General features: G+C 40.4%; 1 protein-coding gene across 9 annotated transcripts in view; it reads right to left on the minus strand.

Moving 5' to 3' along the window:
- armc9 (armadillo repeat containing 9) overlaps positions 1-20,931 on the minus strand; it is a 157,496-nt gene that overhangs the window by 109,772 nt on the left and 26,793 nt on the right. For all 9 annotated transcript variants that reach the window (XM_072572497.1, XM_072572495.1, XM_072572496.1 and 6 more), the window contains exons 5-7: positions 17,047-17,202; positions 12,216-12,308; positions 8,835-8,859 (exon numbers count right to left, since the gene is read on the minus strand). In XM_072572497.1, the coding sequence (XP_072428598.1) occupies positions 8,835-8,859; positions 12,216-12,308; positions 17,047-17,202 (274 nt within the window). The remainder of the gene's footprint in view (positions 1-8,834; positions 8,860-12,215; positions 12,309-17,046; positions 17,203-20,931) is intronic.

Genomic DNA, 20,931 nt, shown 5'->3' on the forward strand with positions numbered 1-20,931 from the left:
GCTTTCTATTTATATCTTTCTCCTGGATGGGGTTCCTGGGGTTTGTGGTGATGTCATTTCCTGTTCGTTTTCTGAGGGGTTGATAGATGGTATCTAGATCTGTGTGTTTGTTTATGGCGTTATGGTTGGAGTGCCAGGCCTCTAGGAATTCTCTGGCATGTCTTTGCTTAACCTGTCCCAGGATAGATGTATTGTCCCAGTCAAATTGGTGTTTTTTTTTCATCCTTGTGTAGGGCTACGAGGGAGATAGGGTCGTGTCTTTTTGTGGCTAGCTGGTGTTCGTGTATCCTGGTGGCTAACTTTCTTCCTGTTTGTCCTACGTAGTGTTTGTGACAGACCTTGCATGGAATTTTGTAGATGACATTGGTTTTGTCCATGGGTTGGACATCGCCTGAGGCTGGAATCAAATCCAGGGTCCCGTGCTGTGAGGTGCAGTGAGGCAGCAGTGCTAACCACCACTGAGCCACCGTGCTGCCACTGGATTCAGCGACTAGATTTTTTTTAAGGTAAGGGTTGTTACACAGCCTTTTACAAAAGTAAGTGTTTTACATTACCGTATAGGTATTCCCGTCACCTTACCAGGCCCTTCATTTTAGAAAAGGCAGAGAATGGAGATGCATGCGCGAGGCGCTGCTTCTGTTTTTCTATCGCGAGACTGCGTTCCCGGAAACTGACAAATGCTGTTGCGACCGTAAAAGCTGTTTGGGATCTTGTTAAATGCTGTCTTCACTATTCCTTGCCAAACAGTGACTACTGTTGCATTTTCAAGAAGTTTTCTTGTATTATCATTGATTTATTTTGTTCATCATGTGAAATCTGTGTCCTCTTGCGCTCAATACATTAAAATTATAGATTTAAATAAATTCTCTGGCAAAGTACAGCGTTAGATCAGCATGGCTTCCCTTGTTAAAGGTAAAATCGATTATTCAATTAATCAATTATCTGAACAAAAGAGTGCCTGCCCATCTCGTTCAGAAATCAAGGTTCCTCTGTTTTCAAACTGCCAATTTGCAGAAGTGGGTGCCAATTTGAAAGTAAAATTGACACATACACACTTTATAGTATATAGATAGTAGTCAAGAATGCCACGTTCCTACTTGTCATACGTTTATTTGATACTGAAAATATTTTATGTAACATATAAATAAGGAGCAGGAGCAGGCCACTTGGATTTGATTATAAACATATTTCCAAATTCCTGCCTGCTCCTGAAAACCTGTTACTTATCTCTGTTTTTAGAATATTCAAAGATCCACTTCCTCTGAGAGAGTTTCAAAGACATAACTCTCTGTGGGAAGAAATTTCACCTTATCTCTGTTTTAAATGAGTAACCACTTATAAACAGTAACTTCTTTTTCTTGATTTTCCCATAAGAGGCAATATCCTCTTACATCCACCCCGTTAGACCCCTCAGGATCTTTTATGCTTCAGTCAAGATGCCTCTGACTCTTCTGAACTCCAGCAGACACAAGCCTAGCCTGTCCAAGGTATAAAGCTGGACTCACCTACCAAAGAAAATTGAGACACTGATGTGTGCTTTGTTTACAGAGACATGGCTCACTCCTGCTTCACCTGACTGTCTTACAACGTGACGGCTTCTGAGTCCATCAGATGGATCATATGGCAAGGCAAACAGCAGAGGGATCTGCATCCTGATCAACACCTCTTGGTGCTCAGATGTGAGACCCTGACGAGTTACTGCTCTCTGGACCCAGAATATCTATCAGTCAAGTGCAGTCCCTACAACCGGCCAAGGGAGTTTATTTCTGCTATCCTGACAGTAATGTGCATCCCACTCAATGCAGATGTGAAGAGCACACTTGATGAAATTTACAATGTCACAAATAGCCTTGAGACGTAGTACTCTGAGGCCCTGTTCATCATAGTTGGCGACTTCAGTCAGGTCAATATCTGTGGTACTAAGATGCCACCAACATGTCTCCTGTCCCACTGTAGGCCCAAACACCCTGGAACATTGCTACACAACCACTCTTCATTTTGGAAAATCAGACCATAAGATGCGCTCCTTTTCCCAGCTTACAAGCAGAAACTGAAGCATGAGGATCCAGTATAGAAAAATGCTGGTCTGAGGTAATGGAAAAACTTGTACATGATTGCTTGGAGTTGGTGGACTGATCGATATATATAAGAACTCAGCGTCCAACCTAACGAGTATGCCAGTACCATCACAGACTTCACCAGTAAGTACATACAGAATTGTGTGCTAAAGAAGCTAATACAAGTGTTCCCCAAATGGAAACCATGGATGAACCGGAAAATCCACTCACGACCCAAGTCCAGGTCTGCGGCGTACAGGTGACCCTGACCTAAACAGGAAATCTAGGTCTAATCTTCACAAAGCCATCAGGGATGCCAACAGATAATAACAGACTAACCACACGAACACGTCCACGATGGCAAGGCTGACATGATATAATGGGCTACAAAGTGAAGTTGAGTAAAATTGCTGACAATGATGCATCCCTCCCGATGAGCTCAATGCATTCTATGCTCATTTTGAACAGAAGTTCAATGAAATGATGTCACCTGCCCCGACAACCTCGGCTGCACCTCATCCACAGTCACCACTGCAGACATCAGATCAGCCTTCTTCAGAGTGAACCCATGGAAAGCGACTGGCTTGGATGGAGTCCCTCGCCATGCCCTCAGATCCTGCATAGACCAGCTGACAGGAGTACTTGCGGACATCTTTAACCGCTCCTTCCAACAATATAAGGTTTCTACCTATTTTGAGAAGACTATTACCTTCCTGGTGCCAAAGAAAAATCAGGCAATGTACCTTAATGACAAGTGGCTCTGAATCCATTAGGAAGTGCTTTCAGAGTTTACTAAGGGCACATTTCAATTCCAACCTCCCAGATTGCCTTGATCCACTGCAATTCGCCTATCATCATAATCGGTCCTTGGCACATGCCCTACACGTCTGGGTAACAACGACCTACATCAAATTCCTATTTATTGACATTAGCTCTACCTCCATCACCACAATACCAACAAAATTAATCGTCAAACCTAGGATGCTGCTCCCTATTTGCAACTGCATCCTCAACTTCCTGATTCACAGACCATAACTAGTATAGACAGGTGACAACACCTCCTCCACAATAATCCTCAACGATGGTGCCCTACAAGGCTCTATACTCAGTACCTTACTATGTTGCTTACACGCTTATGACAGTATGGCCAAATTCAGCTCCAACTCTTACTTAGACAATCATAGTGGGTCAGATCTAAAATAACAATGAGAATGAGAGGGAAAAAAGTGCTTAGTGACATGATGTAAAGGCAACAATGTCTCCCTCAATGCACCAAAATGAAGGAGCTGGTCATAGACTTCAGGAAGCAGACTGCAGGACACACATCTGTCTGCTGAGGTGGAAGACATCGAGAACTTCAAGGTCCTAGGAGCAAATATCACCAACAATCTGTCTGGTGCATCTACTTTTAAGAAAGCACACCAATGCCGCTACTTCTTAAGAAGACCAAGGAAATTAAAAATGTCCAAGAAGGACCACAGAAAGCATCTTATCTGGATGCATAATAGCTTGGTATGGCAACTGATCTGCCCAAGACCACAAGAAATTACAGTTATGAACAGAGCCCAATCCGCCATGAAATCCAGCCTTCCTTCCACTGACTCCATCTACTTGTTCCACTGCCTTGGGAAAGCAGCCAACAAAATCAAAGACCTCTTCCACTCCAGTTATACTCTTTTCCAACCTGATCCATCAGCAGAAAATATAAAAGCTTGAAAACAGATTCAAGAACAGTTTCTTCACGGCTGTTATCAAACTTATGAACAAACCTCTGATATATTAGAATTGCTTGTTCTCTGCACCTTCTCTCTAACTGTAACACTTTATTCTGCATTCTGTTCTATTACGCTGAAATAAGGTATGATTTGTCCGGTTAGCACAGAAAACAATACTTTTCACTGTATCTCAATACAGGTAGTGTGCTCAGATAATGCACGTTCCGGCAGTGCAATTTGTTCATAATATCACTGAGAAATTAAGGAACAGTATTTTCAAGAACATTTACCCCTGTTATCAATCGCGTGATTTCAGGGGCAATGGTTTCACCCACTTCGTTCTGCACATGCGCCAATGTCAGCTGCCAATAGAGCAGCTTTATGAGAGAGGTACTGCACAGAGAGCATCTTTCCAAGAGAGATGCATTCAGCAGCTTCCTGTGAAAGCTACACTACTCCCACATTATCCCATTTTTTGAAAAAGTGGAGGGGCACAGTGACAAGAATGTTAGCAAGATGCATCCTGGTGATAAAAGTGCGGGTGGTGAACACAAAAGAAAGGCTAGAACACTGGAAGAGAAGCTAGATATTAAGGAGAGAATATGTGATATAGCTCACTTAACAGGAATGAGGGAATCTACCTTACGCACCATGATGACCTTCTGCCCCGCATTAATAATATTTTTAAATGTACTGTGTTAAATTTACTTTTGTTTTATTGATAAATATGATTTGTACCTTCATTCAGGTTGTGTTTTACTTGGTGTTAGACATTTGGATGGTTTTAGACAATAGACAATAGATGCAGGAGTAGGCCATTCTTCCCTTCGAGCCTGCACCACCATTCAACATGATCATGGCTGATCATCCTTAATCAGTATCCTGTTCCTGCCTTATCTCCATAACCCTTGATTCCACTATCCTTGAGAGCTCTATCCAACTCTTCCTTAAATGAATCCAGAGACTGGGCCTCCACTGCCCTCTGGGTCAGAGCATTCCACACAGCCGCCACTCTCTGGGTGAACAAGTTTCTCCTCATCTCTGTCCTAAATGGTCTACCCCATATTTTTAAGCTGTGTCCTCTGGTTCGGCACTCACCCATCAGCGGAAACATGCTTCCTGCCTCCAGAGTGTCCAATCCTTTAATAATCTTATATGTCTCAATCAGATCCCCTCTCAGTCTTCTAAACTCAAGGGTATACAAGCCCAGTTGCTCCAATCTTTCAGCGTAAGAGTCCCGCCATTCCAGGAATTGACCTCGTGAACCTACGCTGCATTCCCTCAATAGCCAGAATGTCTTTCCTCAAATCTGGAGACCAGAATTGCACACAGTACTCCAGGTGTGGTTTCACCAGGGCCCTGTACAGCTGCAGAACCTCTTTGCTTCTATACTCAATCCCACTTGTTATGAAGGCCAGCATGCTATTAGCCTTGTTCACTACCTGCTGTACCTGCATGCTTACTTTCATTGACTGGTGTACAAGAGCACCCAGATCTCTTTGTACTGCCCCTTTACCTAAATTGATTCCATTTAAATAGTAATCCACCTTCCTGTTCTTGCCACCAAAGTGGATAATCATACATTTATCCACATTAAACTGCATCTGACCACTCACCAAGGTTTTTAAGTAATCGTGAGTGATATTTTTTGTTGGTCTGCCCCAAACCCCACTTTTCTCATAGGCCCCATTATTTATATTAAGCAATTTTCTATTAAACGAGGTTTTGCTGAAATGCAACTATGGCATTGGAGGAGAACTACCTGTATATGTAACAATAATAAATCAAATCAAACCCAGCCTTTCGTTACAAGAAAACCTGGACGTTCCAGACTTTAGTCCAGTAAACTGCTTCAAACACATTTACACTCTTCCTCAAAGATATTTACACCATAGACAGTATTCTACATGTTGTCTCAACAGTGTCCTGTGTAACTGAAGCATAACCTTCCTTAAAATAAATGATAACAATCTGTTAGCTTGCCTAAGTATCTGGGCACCTGTACATCAGCTTTTGGTAATTCAAGCAAGAGGACGTTCAGATCCCTCTGAATCTCAAAGCTCTGCAATCTCTCATCTTTTATAAAAAAGGTTTTATTCTTTCCATCAAAATAAATAATTTCACATTTTCCCCACATTATACTTCATTTGCCAGATCGTTCCAACTCACTTAATTTATCTCTACTTTTTTGCAGTTTCCTCATTCCTCTTCCTTAACTGCTTTCCTAAATTTAACACAATGGGCCTATTTCATTCTGCCGAAATTATCCCGTAATCTTATTTTCTGCTCACAATCATTTGTTCAAAACTCTTGTTCATTAATCAGCTATCCAAAGGTGCAAGCTGTCAATTTACAGAATATCTACAGGAACTTGTCAGATCCATCAAGTTTTACCTATGTTCAACAAAGCAATCAGTTGGTGGCATATTACTATACAGTCACAGAGTCAAACAGAAGTACAGCATGGAAACAGACCGTTCATTCCAATCTGCCCATGCTGACAGATATCCCAACCCAATTTTGGCCCCACCTGCCAGCAACCGGCCCATATCCTTCCAAACCCTTTCTATTCATATACCCATCCATATGCCTTTTAAATGTTGCAATTGTGCCAGCCTCCACCACTTCCTCTGGCAGCTCATTCTATACCCCTCCCCCCCACCCCCTGTGTGAAAAAGTTGCTCCTTAGGTCTCTGATATCTTGCCCCTCTCACCCTAAACCTATGCCCTCTAGTTCTGGACTCCCCCACCCCAGGGAAAAGACTTGGCCTATTGAGCCTATCCATGCCACTCATAATTTTATAAACTTCAATAAGGTCACCCCTCAACCTCCAACGCTCCAGGGAAAACAGCCCTAGCCTCTCCCTATAGCTCAAATCCTCCAACCCTGGCAACATCCTTGTAAATCTTTTCTGAACCCTTTCAAATTTCACAACATCTTTCTGACAGGAAGGAGACCAGAACTGCACACAATATTCCAAAAGTGGCCTAACCAATGCCCCGTACAGCCACAACATGACCTCCCAACTCCTATACTCAATACTATGACCAATAAAGGAAAGCATACCAAATGCCTTCTTCACTATCCTATCTACATGCGACTCCACTTTCAAGGAGCTTTAGGTTGAAGCTCTTGCAGCTTTCATTTCAAATTATTATTTTTGTTCATTAATTTTAATTCATGATGGTGCTTGGAAATGTCAGTTTTTTCCACATAAGCCACACAAATCACACTTATTGAATTAAGAAAATAAAGCTAAATGCAGAATAAAGCTTCTCCTATTTTGTCTCCAATTGTGTTTTTCATCGATTTCAAGCTTATCTTCCACTGCACTAGCTGTCATGTGGCAATTCCAATGTCCCCATCAGAAACACTATACTATATTCTCTTTCATAAATTATCTTAATGGACCAGAATGTGAAGAAGCTTCCACAATTTCCTTAATTATGAAAATTTAAAAATTGGATTTACAATCTTCTATTATGCAGGTGCTCATTTTAACACGTTTTCTTCTGTGAGAGGGTCAGCTTGTGGAGAAACAAAATCGGAAATTTCTGGAAATGCTCAGTATGATGTCTGGACAGAAAGCAGAGTTAACAGTTTGGGTCCAGTGACCTTCTTCAGAACAGAGTTGCTGTCAGACTTGTTGGATTTTTTCCAGCACTTTCTGATTTTGCTTCTGATTTCCAACATCTGTGTTTCTTTGGATTTTAATTTGTGTTCTAGATTTCTCAATGACAATTGGCCTTTATAATCAAAGAACAGGAGGTTTAAGTATTGAGATAAATCTTCCCTTCTCCGGATTTCCTTCTTTTATCGTGTGATAATATACCGGCAAAATTGGTCAAGATAGCATTCAATACAAGCAGATTGAAAGATTCAAATGTGAAGCAGTGTCAACATCTCAATCTGCATCTTCAAGAAGCAAATAATTATACTTCAGCACCCACTAAATATACCGGTTCCAGTTTAAATACTTTCTTGCTGAATTTGAGGATACAATAAAACAGTTTTAAAAGGTCATAAAAGACATGAAAAGATTAAAGTGAAAAAGGTAAAATAAACAAAGGGTGAACATGATCACATTTAGTTTTATCTTCAATATTTTCTTTTAAAAGAAATTTACATGATAAAGATTATAAACTGATAAATGGGTTCAGAAGAAATTATTGTACTCAAAATGATAACTTTGTTTCACTCTCCAAAGATTCTGCCAAATCTGCCACGTTTCTCCAGAATTTTCTGTTTTTAATATTTTTAAAGCTCATTCTTGCTTTCACAAAGACTTATTACTCTCTTTGAGCAGTAAATACTCTTTGGTAATGTGATAGTAGAATCCTAGAAGAGCAATTCTACTACAAAAAAGAGTAATAGTTAATTTGTCATATTCCTCCAAGTAGCACAAAAAATTATAACAACTTTGTGATGAGTTACATCACTCATAATTGGATGGAGCCACACATAAACAGCAGGTCACATTCTTTGAAGACATCAGTGATTTAGTTAAATTTTCACAACAGTCCAACAGCTTAATGGTCACTTCTACAGGTTTTCTATTGCCAGGATTTTTTTTGTTGAACTGAAATTAAATCTCAAAGTGGTTTGGTAGGACTTGAACTCAGATGGTCTAGATTATCAATTTAGATTTCGGGATAGATAATATGTAATAGTTTGATCTTAGCTTCTACTGCAAGAACATTTGCAGTCTGAAAGCAGGAACTGTGACCCCACTATCACTGCAAAAGAATCAGATTAGCGAGCTCCAATTGACAATGTTTTCACAGCTAAAGGAACAATTTCCTGATTATGGGTACTGCCAATGAACAATTTCCAACCGTTAAGTATATTTACCTTTACTGTTCAGAAACAATGCAAACATTTTACTGAACAAGCACTTGAAAATATTATTATATTTGTAGCCATGACTTTGAAAGCTGCAATACAATCTTAAATCTGTTAATAAATAGATGTAGAAATTGACGGTAATGCTTTGATCAGTCACTATTTTTACTCTCTGTGGAATTAATAAAACATTAACAGCAACATATTAAGAGTCATTACCTTTCGAACTCTGTCCGTTTTCTTTCTTTGAACGAAAAGTTAAGGACCACTGCTTTTCTTTTAGATTAGATTAGATTACTTCGACCCAACAAGTCCACACCGACCAGCCGAAGTGCAACCCACCCATACCCCTACATTTACCCCTTCACCTAACACTACGGGCAATTTAGCATGGCCAATCCACCAGACCTGCACATCTTTGGGCTGTGGGAGGAAACCGGAGCACCCAGAGGAAACCCACGCAGACATGGGGAGAATGTGCAAACTCCACACAGTCAGTCGCCTGAGGCGGGAATTGAACCCGGATCTCTGGCGCTGTGGACACCCAGTATCAATATCTTATAATTTTATAAGGTTTGCAAAAATAATTATTCTGTTCATGCTACTCTATTTTGTGGAAAAAAAAGTATTTTAAAAATTGTGTGGTCGATATTCTATGCCCATGTATTACCTAATTTACTTTGCAGGGTTATCTCCAATACCAGCACAGCATCTTGTAAGAGGGTGGCTCAGCATATTCATACCAGTTTTTAAAACCAAAAACTCGAAATTTTTTGAACCTACAGCACACCAGTAGTTACTTATTGTTGCCAAATGTGGCTGTAGTAAAACCTGAACAGCACAACTGACAGATAACATTATCTCATCATCACACTGCCATTTGTGGGGCTTTGCTCTGTGCATATTGGCTGCTGTGTTTCCTACATTATAACAATGACTAGATTGCAAGAATTCCTGCTGAGTACTGCTTTGAGATGCACTATTATGAGGAAAAATGACATATAAATGCAAGTTTTTCTGCTTTTTAAATTGAACAAGGCAACCAAGTTATAAAGATAGCTGTTTCACGGCCCTTAATATGGCCAGGTGTCAATTAATTGCTTATTTTTGAGTGCTCTACTCAGCAGCAATTAAAGATACACAGGACTACAAGAACATTATACATTATTAAAGCATGCAAAACCTTCAAAACAAGGAACATTCAAAGGGCAAAGGATACATTTTTCCAGGTCCTGTACAACTGCCTGTGTGTGTGTGTGTGTGGTGTGTTTGGCTGGATGGCTGGTTTGCAATGCAGAGTCACACCAATAACATAGGTGTAATTCCAACACCAGCTGAGGTTTCCATGAAAGAATCTCCTGCTCAGTGTCTCCCCCAAGGCCTGAGGCATGATGACTCTTGGGGCTAAACCACCACCAACTATCTCTTTAATGAAAGAGCAGCTCCACAGACCAGTAGGACTATGGCAACTTTACCGTTTAGCTTTAGTACAAATGAACTATCCGAAGTTATTCCACTCTGTTCTCAATCTCTATATAAAATAAACTGACGTCCTCTACCATATTCCACAAAACGGGTATGAAGCCAAATCCTTTTTATCTCCATCACATGATGTAAAATCAGTTACAACGTTTGATAGTCAGCATCATTGTTATAAACAAAGAAAATGCCTAAATTCTGTTCTTGCTCAGGCTGACTAACTTTGTAAATGTACTCCAAAACTCTATGCTCATCATCCAGGTGATAAAGCCTATTTCTTTAATTTATTCAAAGCAGTCATATTATTTCAAAGACTCACATTATGCTTCTTCTCAGCCTTCTTTTCTTGAACAAAATTGTATAAAGACTTTTTAAAAATAAATTAGTCACCGTAAGCTTTGCGACTCATCTTGAACAATTTCCAACATGTTTAGTTTAGTCTTCATATGGAATAACCAAAACTGCGTACTCTATAACTGGTCTCACCTTGGGGCGGCACGGAGGCTCAGTGGTTAGCATTGCTGCCTCACTGTGCCAGGGACCCAGGTTTGATTCCAGTCTCAGCTGACTGTCTGTGTTGAGTTTGCACATTCTCCCAGTCTCTACGTAGGTTTCCTCCACATGCTCCAGTTTCCTCCCACAAACCAAAGATGTGCAGGTCAGGTGAAACGGTCATGCTAAATTACCCATTGCGGTAGGTGCATTAGTCAGAGGGAAATGGGTCTGGGTGGGTTACTCTTCAGAAGTTGGTGTGGACTTGTTGGGCTGAAGGGCCTGTTTCTACACTGTAGGGAATCTAATTTAATCATCATTAAGCTCCATGTCATTGTAACTTGGGCTGACTTCTATTTAATCCACTGCATGCAAGAAACACCCCAGTCCTAATTGCTTTATTAAGTAACATTTTCAGTCCAAGAAAGAAAAGTTAAAATGCAAAACAATTATGATATCGTGTAAGTTTAAACTGATCAATAAAAAGTAATAAAAGGAAATCAAAAGTTCATTCCAATGGAGGAATTCTACTTCCATACAAAAACCAAAAGAACTGCAGATGCTGTAAATCAGAAATAAAAACAGAAATTGTTGGAAAAACTCAGCAGGTCTGGCAGCATCTGTAAAGTGGAATCAGAGTTAACGTTTTGGATTTGGAGACCTTTCCTCAGAAAGCGAGGAAGGGCGATTCGACTTGAACGTGAACTCTGAATTCTACTTCCATGTCTACTCAGAGTCATAGAGATGTACAGCACGGAAACAGACCCTTAAATCCAATTCGTCCATGCCAGTGAAATATCCTAACCTAATCTAGCCCCATTTGCCAGCACTTGGCCCACACTGCTCTAAACTGTTCCTATTCATATACCCATCCAGATTCCTTTTAAATGTTGTAATTCTACCAGCCTTCAGCACTGCCTCTGGCAGCTCATTCCATACACACCACACACTGCGTGAAAAGGTTGCCCCCTCAGATCCCTTTTATATCTTACCCCTCTAGTTCTGGACTCCCCCACCCCAATTCATGCCTCTCATGATTTTATAAACCTCTGTAAGGTCACACTTCAGCCTCCAATGCTCCAGGGAAAACAGCTCCAGCCTGTTCAACCTCTCTCTACAGCTCAAATCCTCCAACCCTGGCAACATCCTTGTAAATCTTCTGTACCCTTTCAAGTTTCACAACTTCCGATAGGTGGGAGACCTATTCTTCTGATAGGTGGGAGACCAGAGTTGCACACAATATCGCGAAAGTGGCCTAACCAATGTCCTATACAGCTGCAACATGACCTTCAACTCCTATACTCAATGGGTGCTTGCCAATTTTTAGTCATTTTCAAAAGTGTGGCGATGAAGATGAAGAGCTTCATCCTGATGAACAGCTTATGCTTGAAACATCGACTCTCCTGCTCTTCGGATGCTGCCTGACCGGCTGTGCTTTTCCAATGCCACACATTTTGACTCTTACCTTCAGCATCTGCAGTCCTCACTTTCTCCTAGATCTTTAGTCATTGCTACAATAAGGATAGTCATCCATTACATTTTTCCAGTTTCCACCTCCCTTTCCTCCCTTTGCAGAACTAAATACCAGTCACAAGAAGTTTACTTTTCTACGAAGAGTAAAAAGGATACAAATAAAGACAGCAGCTTTGGAACATTGGTTACTTTCAAAGTTGCAGACAGAAATTTTTGAAGTCTCATTTTCAATTCCGGAGACCACGAATCCTAAAGAGCAAATTCAGATAATCAGAAATGATTAGAAGAATAAAAAGCTCAAACAAAAAACAGCCATTATTTAAAACCTTTCAGTGTAGAATTAAAAAAAAGACAAACTTGGCAACAAATTAGAAAATATTGCAAGATACTCTTGCACATAATGAATGAAATGGAGAGAGGCTGCTAGAGATGGAATATTCACTTCTTACTTTCCAACATTTGTTGAATAGGTTCTTTTCATAGCTGGTGGAAACTGGATGCTCAGAAACTTGATATCTTATCACAAATTTGTTTTCAACAATAATATATCCATTGTTGTCTTCGATTTTTACTTGCTAATCTTAATTACTAATACATCTTCAGGTATTTTCACTCAGCAAAAGTCAGATGGGAAGAACACGGTTCTAAAATCAAAGTTTAAGACTCATAATACTAAATATCTGTATAGCAAAATAGATTATCTAGCTTTTGGGATTTTCTTTCCTTCTTTTAATGATGTGCATCCTCTACACATAGGATTATAACCTAGCTAGATAGATTCCTGGGAAACTGTAGGTTGAATAGTTAAATCTAAAACTGGGGTGCTGTGCTTAAAAAATAGGGGACCACCCATTTAAGACAGAGATAAGAAGAATATTTTTCTTCATAACAGCTCATCAATCTTTGGAAATCTCTTCCTCAATACGAGTGGCCAACGGCCATTCGGCCCTTCCAACCTGCTCCGCCATTCAATGTGATCAGAGCTGATCATCCAATTCAGTCCCCTGCTCCCTGCTTTCTCCCCCATACCCTTTTTCCCTTCAGTCCTAAAAATTATAACCAATTCCTCCTCAAGAACATTCAATGTTTTGGCCCCAACCATTTCTGTGGTAGAGAATTCCACAGGCTCCCCACTTTCAGAGTCAGGACATTTCTCCTCATCTGAGTCCATAGCCTTTAGACTGTGACCCCCCCCTACCCACCAGTTCTGGACCCCACCCAGTCATCCTTCCTATATTCATCCTGTCTAATACTGTTAGAATTTTGTAGGTAAAAATGAGATCCCCATCCCTCTTGTTCTTCTAAACTCCCAATGAGTACAGTCCGAACGAATTCAGTCTCCCTCCACACATCAGTCCTGCCACCCCAGGAATCAGTTTGGCAAACCCTTTGTGTGTCACTCCCTGGAGTGGGTGTGAGATACGTATGGACGATGTGGAATAAATGGTTTAGGTCTTTTCGCAACTCTTATACTTCTCTTCTGAGAATACAACAATACTGGATGAGGGGGGATCCAATTGAAACTTACACAATACGGAATGGCCTGCACAGAGTGGATGTTGGCAAGTTGTTTCCATTGGTAGAAGAGACTAGGACCCAAGAGCACAGCCTTAAAGTAAATGGGAGACCTTTTAGAATGGAGATAAGGATAAAATTCTTCAGCCAGAGAATGGTGAATCTACGGAATTCCCTGACATAGAAGGCTGCAGAGGCTTGGTCATTGAGTATATTTAAAACAGAGATAGGTGCATTCTTGATTGTAAAGGGGATCCAGGATTATGGGCAGAAAACTAGAGAATGAGGTTGAGAAATCTATCAGCCATGATCGAATGACAGAACAGACTCGAAGGGCTGAATGGTCTAATTTCTACTCCTATGTCTATTCTTATCTGCATTCCATTGTCCATTTGGTAATCCTTTCACTTAATCACTAGATCTGTTCTTCATTTTAGATTAGATTACTTACAGTGTGGAAACAGGCCCTTCGGCCCAACAAGTCCACACCGCCCCGCCGAAGCGCAACCCACCCATACTCCTACATCTACCCCTTACCTAACACTATGGGCAATTTAGCATAGCCAATTCACCTGACCTGCACATCTTTGGACTGTGGGAGGAAACCGGAGCACCCGGAGGAAACCCACGCAGACACGGGGAGAATGTGCAAACTCCACACAGTCAGTCTCCTGAGGCAGGAATTGAACCCGGGTCTCTGGCGCTGTGAGACAGCAGTGCTAACCACTGTGCCACCGTGCCGCCCATTTTACATCACAGGAAACAAACAATTTACTAAACTGCTTCATGAAAAAGGGCCGTGATGTCTACAGTGAAATGATAATCTACTTTTGATCGCAATAGTGATGAAAAATACAACAGAGAGAATTTTCTTCTTTATCTTCAAATTAATGTGGGGAACGTAGTGCATTCATTATACCATTGATGTATTTTGATCATCCAGTCAGATTCAATTAACTACAATATCATGCTTGGACAACAAAGATTTAATAAATAGATTACTTGTTTGACCTGGTAAGAACAGATTTTAAGCTTAACCAGGGTGACGAAAGACCAAATTATATGTGTCTTAAATTTACTAAAGCCACAGAGTCATAGAGATGTACAGCAAGGAAACTGACCCTTCGGTCCAACTCATCCAGATATCCTAACTAATCTAGTTCCATTTCACAGCACTTGGTCCATTGCCCTCTGAACCATTCCTATTCATATGCCCATCCAGATGCCTTTTAAATGTTGTAATTGTACCAGCGTTCTCTGGCAGCTCATTCCATTCACGCTCCACCCTCTGCGTGAAAAAGGTGCCCCTTAGGTCTCTTAAATATTTCCCCTCTCACCCTAAACCTATGATCTCTGGACTCTCCAACCCCAGAGAAAATACCTTATCTCGTTACCCTATCTATGCCCCTCAGCATTTTATAAACCTCTATAAGGTCACCCCTCAGCCTCTGACGCTCCAGGGAAAACAGCCCCAGCTTATTCAACCTCTTCTTCTAGCTCAAACCCTCCAATCCTGACAACTTCCTCATAAATCTTTTCTGAACCCTTTCAAGTTTCACAACATTCTTTCAATAGGAGGGAGACCCCTTTTAAGTAGGAGGGCGACCAGAATTGCACACAATATTCCAAAAGTGGCCTAATCAATATCCTGTACAGCTGCAACATGACCTCCAAACTCCTATGCTCTGACCAATAAAGGAAAGCATACGAAATGCCTTCTTCACTATCCCATCTACCTGTGACTCCATTTTCAAGGAACTATGAACCGGCTCTCCACTGGCTCTTTGTTCAGCAACACTCCCCAGAAGTCTAATCTAGAACTGGAGGGCACAGCTTTAGGGTGAGAGAGGGGGAAATTTAAAATGGACCTAAGGGGAACTTTTTCATGCAGAGGGTGGTATGTGTATAGAATTAGCTGACAGAGGAAGTGGTGAAGGCTGTTACAATTACAACATTGAAAAGACATCTGGATGGGTACACAAATAGGAACAGTTTAGAGGGATAGGGGCCAAGTGCTAGCAAATGGGACTAGATTAGGTTAGGATATTTCGCCGGCATGGACGAGTTGGACCTAAGGGTCTGTTTCCGTCCTGTGCATCTCTATGAATCTAAGTGTATAAGCCCTGCCCTGATTTGCCTTTCCAAAATGTAGCAACTCACAGTTATCTAAATGAAAATCCATCTGCTACTCTTCAACCCTTTGGTCCATCTCATCAAGATCCTATTGTACTCTGAGGTAACCTTCTTTGCTGTCCACAACATCTCCAATTTTGATATCATCTGCAAACTTACTAACTATACCTCCTAATGTTCTCATCCAAATCATTTATGTAACTGATGAAACACAGTGGACCTAGCACTGATCCTTGTGGCACACTCCTGGTCATAGGCCTCCAGTCTGAAAAGCAACCCTTCACCACCACCTTCTGTCTTCTACCTTCAAGCCAGTTCTGTATCCAAAATGCTAGTTCTCCCTGTATTCCATGTGATCTAAGCTTGTTAATTAGTTTACTATGAGGAACCTTGCCAAACGCCTTACTGAAGTCCATACCGATCATATCCACCCCTCAACCCTCATCAATTCTCTTCGCTACTTCTTGAAAACCTCAATCAAGTTAGTGAGACATGATTTCCCATGCGTAAAGCCATGTTGACTATCCCTAATCAATCACTAGTTTTCCCAATACATGTAAATCCTGTACCTCAGGATTCCCTCCAACAACTTGCCCATCACTGAAGTCATGCTCACCAGTCTGTAGTTCCCTGGCTTTTCCTTATGTTTCGGAAAACAACAGCCAGAACAAACTAATTTATTGTAGGTCTCGTTACTGATTTTGAAGCTGTGCTTTCTAGAAATTGGTTCTCACTTTTGCCTATATTTCAAAAGTGTTGCAATGGTTGTAAAGCTCTTGGGGAAATTCAGATATTATGCAAGTTGCTATCCAAATGTAAATATTTCCATATTAAATACTAATTTTTGCAAGAAAGGAAACAGAAATAATAATTAAAAAGTTAAATTGCTACTGGAAATCTAAACAAGGCAAGTGCTAAGCTGTATGAAGATTGTACTCTGACTCACAAATAATTATGACATTACAAATTAATGTGCCCTTCAAATTAGACTGCGATTTCAAGATCCCTTAGCTGGAATTATGTACTCTACCTGCAACTCCACTTACCTTACCCATTTCATTAGATCACTGTAAGTGTGGTACCATTGCTACACAACAACACTGAACAGTACACAGAGAAATATAGTATTTTCTTTCTATCATCATGCCAGCTATCATCAGTATGTAAAAGCCCACCCTTCACAGGTCATGGTGAAACAAGGCCTTTAGAAAATTAAGCAATTTGACATATCTCTGTACATGGAAGAAAGTAGTCATTAAAAGGCAGAGAAATTGTTACATATCTAAATAGGTTATACGTTAGCAAGACATCCTTCTCTGATACCTGCAGCAACACTTACCTGAAAAAGTTCCTTAAAGGAGGGATGTACAGTGGGATTGGGGACAAACGGAAGTGCATAAAAGGGCAAAAACTCTGTTGTCTGACTTAATGCAGCACCTCTGGTTTCCAGATAGCTTTTGAAATGAGATGTTCTTTCATCCATATCATCTTTGTCCTGTTAAATAAAAAACCAACATTTGAAAGATGAACATCTGTTCAACAGATTTCAAATTTCCTTTCTACAATCTATTTTCCATATTGCTTATTTTTAAGGCTTATTTTTCTTCCAAGGCATGATCTGAAATCTCCCAAGAAATCAACTACTAAATTTCACTCTGATTTTTTTGTTTCTCTCCTCTCTCAAAAGGTACATGAAGCCTACGAAAGGCCATTCAAAAAAAGTCTAGCCGCATAAAAACAGAGAAAAATATATTCTAAGAGGACATAGTAATTTATTTTTGATGATCACATTCACTACCTTTTTAATGCCTTGTAGCTCAATACATCATTGTTTTTAAATACATCAATCCAACAAGTAATTTTAGGATAAAATATAAAAAGGTCCATCAAGATGGCATTTTTTTGCCTCTCAGAAAAAAACAGGAAACAATTGAACAAAATATATAGTTATATTCAAGCCAAAATTAGAAGGAATTCTTGCATTCTGGAGTATACTATCCCTTTTAAGGCAGACATAATGAAACAAATTTCAGATAATGGAAAAATTGTTCTGACTATCAAAAATGATATTATAGAGTTGCACAGCACAAAAACAGACCCTTCAGTCCAGTTCCTCAATACCAACCAAATATCTTGAATTAATGTAGTCCAATTTGCCAGCATTTGGTCCATATTTCTCCAAACCCTTACTGTGAACATAAAACTAATCGCTTGTGAAAAATACTGAACTGAGGGATTCTCCAAACTAATGGGCATCATAATTGATTCATATGGAGTCACAGACTCAGAGATGTACAGCATGGAAACAGACCCTTCGGTCCAACCTGTCCATGCCGACCAGATATCCCAACCCAATCTAGTCCCATCTGCCAGCACCCAGCCCATATCTCTCCAAATGCTTCTTATTCATATACCCATCCAAATGCCTTCTAAATGTTGCACTACTTCCTCTGGCAGCTCATTCCATACACATACCACCCTCTGTGTGCAAAATTTGCCCCATATGTCTCTTTTATATCTTTCCCCTCTGACCCTAAACATGTGCCCTCTAGTTCTGGAATCCCCGACCCCAGGGAAAAGACTTTGCCTATTCAGGCCCCTCATGATTTTATAAACCTCTGTAAGGTCACCCCTCAGCCTTCAACGCTCCAGGCAAACAGCCCCAGCCGATTCTGTCTCTCCCGAGAGCTCAAATCCTCCAACCCCATCAACATCGTTGTAAATCTTTTCTGACCCCTTTCAAGTTTCACAACATCTTTCCAATCTGAAAGAGACCAAAATTGCACACAACATTCCATCAGTGGCCTAACCAATGACATGTACAGCTGCAACATGACCTCCCAACTCCTGTACTCAATACTCAGACCAATAAAGGAAAGCATACCAAACACCTTCTTCACTATCCTATCTACCTGCGACTCTACTTTCAAGGAGCTATGTACCTGCACTCCAAAAGAAAGAGGACCCAGCACCGATCCTTGTGGCACTCCACTGGTCACGGGCCTCCAGTCTGAAAAACAACCCTCCACCACCACCTTCTGCCTTCTGCCTTCTACCTTTGAGCCAGTTCTGTATCCAAATGGCTAGTTCTTCCTGTATTGTGTGAGATCTAAACTCGCGAACCAGTGTCCCATGGGGAACCTTGTCGAACGCATTACTGAATGCCATATAGATCAAGTCTACTGCTCTGCCCTCATCAATCCTCTTTGTTACTTCTTCAAAAAACTCAATTAAGTTTGTGAGACATGATTTCCCATGCATAAAGCCATGTTGACTGTCTCTAATCAGTCCTTGCCTTTCCAAATACATGTACATCCTGTCCCTCAGGATTCCTTCCAACGACTTGCTCACCACCAACGTAAGGCTCACTGGTCTATAGTTCCTTGGCTTATCCCTACCACCCTCCTTAAACAGTGGCACCACGTTAGCCAACCTCCAGTCTTTCAGCACCTCACCTGTGACTATACCTCAGTAAGAGGCCCAGAAATCACTTCTCGAGCTTCCCACAGAGTTCTAGGGTACACCTGATCTGGTCCTGAGGATTTATCCACCTTTATGCAGTTATAATTTATTATATTATGCATTTATAATTTATGTATTTATAAATGCATGGATTCATGCAATTTTTAAGCAAAATAAAATATAATTCTCCAAGTACGAATTCACCCCACAAACTCTCATATGAGTGTCTATGTGAGAGGGGGGAAGAGAGACAGAGACAGAGGGGGAGAGCGCGAGAGAGACAGGAAGAGAGAAAGACAGAGAGAGACAGAGAGACAGAGAGAGAGACAGAAGGAGAGAAAGAGAGAGACAGAGGAAGAAAGAGAAAGAGAGCTTTTCACTTATAAGATAAACAGAGCTGGAACAAAATGAGCTAAGTATGATGATGCAATTGGATAAAAAGTTACAGCATTTACTCTCAACCATTCCTTATTCTAATGGATGTCAAAGTTGATAAGCTAATCTTCAATATAACAATATCTCTCCCATCATACAAACAGATCTATTTCTCCTTCCATAATCAAGCAGAAATATAAGCACGTGCGATAATACTTATATCAAACATTCTTTCATTTACAAAAGGTGGTGTTTACAAGTCAAGATATGCCAAGAAATTGAGAAGTAATGACAAGCCCTCAATTAGCAATTCTGTTGCAGTCATATTACAAAACTAGATTTGTACAAATGCCAGCTGCACCTTTGCCCTTATGAAAAACATACAAGGAGGATGAATTTATGTGTGGACTCCAAATGATAGAAATTGTTTCATGTAGATCCCGTGGAGAAAAGGGAACAGGAAAAAAAAGTCATCATTTAGACTATGTGGGAAGGTTAAGCAACCAACCTATTCCTGTCTACTGCACATACACAGTAAAAAGAGCAAATCAACAGGATATATCTACCAAGGTTAAGAATCGACAGCAAGAAGCACCGATATTCCCTAAATACTGAATAACTCATGTTCCCACAAGTCTGAAAATGGAGTTACATGATTTTGGTACAGTAACAATCAAGGTGATACATATCTATGTTACAAATGATGTGTGACATGTGGTGGGAAATCAAGGTGGTGATGATACCAAATGCCTACTGGGCTTGTCTTTCGAAGTCAATGGTCTTCAACCCTTTTAAGCAGAAGATCATTTGCTGAATTTAAATGCAACCCACGATCTAAAAGAAGCTTTAGAATACAGTTTAACTTGAGTGTTATATAAATCTAAAACCAAATGTACACAAATTCCTGCCTTTTGTCCTCTGCTCAACAAGTCTTAGTGTGACATCTGTGTCTGTACAATACCAGTGCCTCGAAGTCTGGGTTGTAATTAGGGACAGTTCTTCAGAAACATTTCTTTAAATGAGTATTTAAGAAGGTTGCAATACTTGGGCTTGATCATTCTCATGTGGCAGAACACTGTCTCTCAGAGCTATGTACAGTCAAAATGAGCTTTCACTTTAAGAGGATTCACTTCAAAAGGATGATTGAATTTAGTCACTGTTAATCAGTCCCCAAAAATCACTGCCCATTGAGCTGACTTCAGCTCAATGTAACTGCATAATAATTATCTCCAAATCAACTCCAATGCTTTGAAAATCAAATGCCTGATGGAATTTGGTCATCAACCCATTTATGTCTATTTGAAGGAATGGATTTGAGACAAACATAATAATTTGCTCCATCACATTTCGAATTCCTGAAATTGCCTGTTGAATTCTTCTGCTTTTG

The sequence above is a fragment of the Chiloscyllium punctatum genome, chromosome 6, assembly GCF_047496795.1.
Source record: "Chiloscyllium punctatum isolate Juve2018m chromosome 6, sChiPun1.3, whole genome shotgun sequence".
In the NCBI taxonomy this organism is placed as follows: Eukaryota; Metazoa; Chordata; class Chondrichthyes; order Orectolobiformes; family Hemiscylliidae; genus Chiloscyllium; species Chiloscyllium punctatum.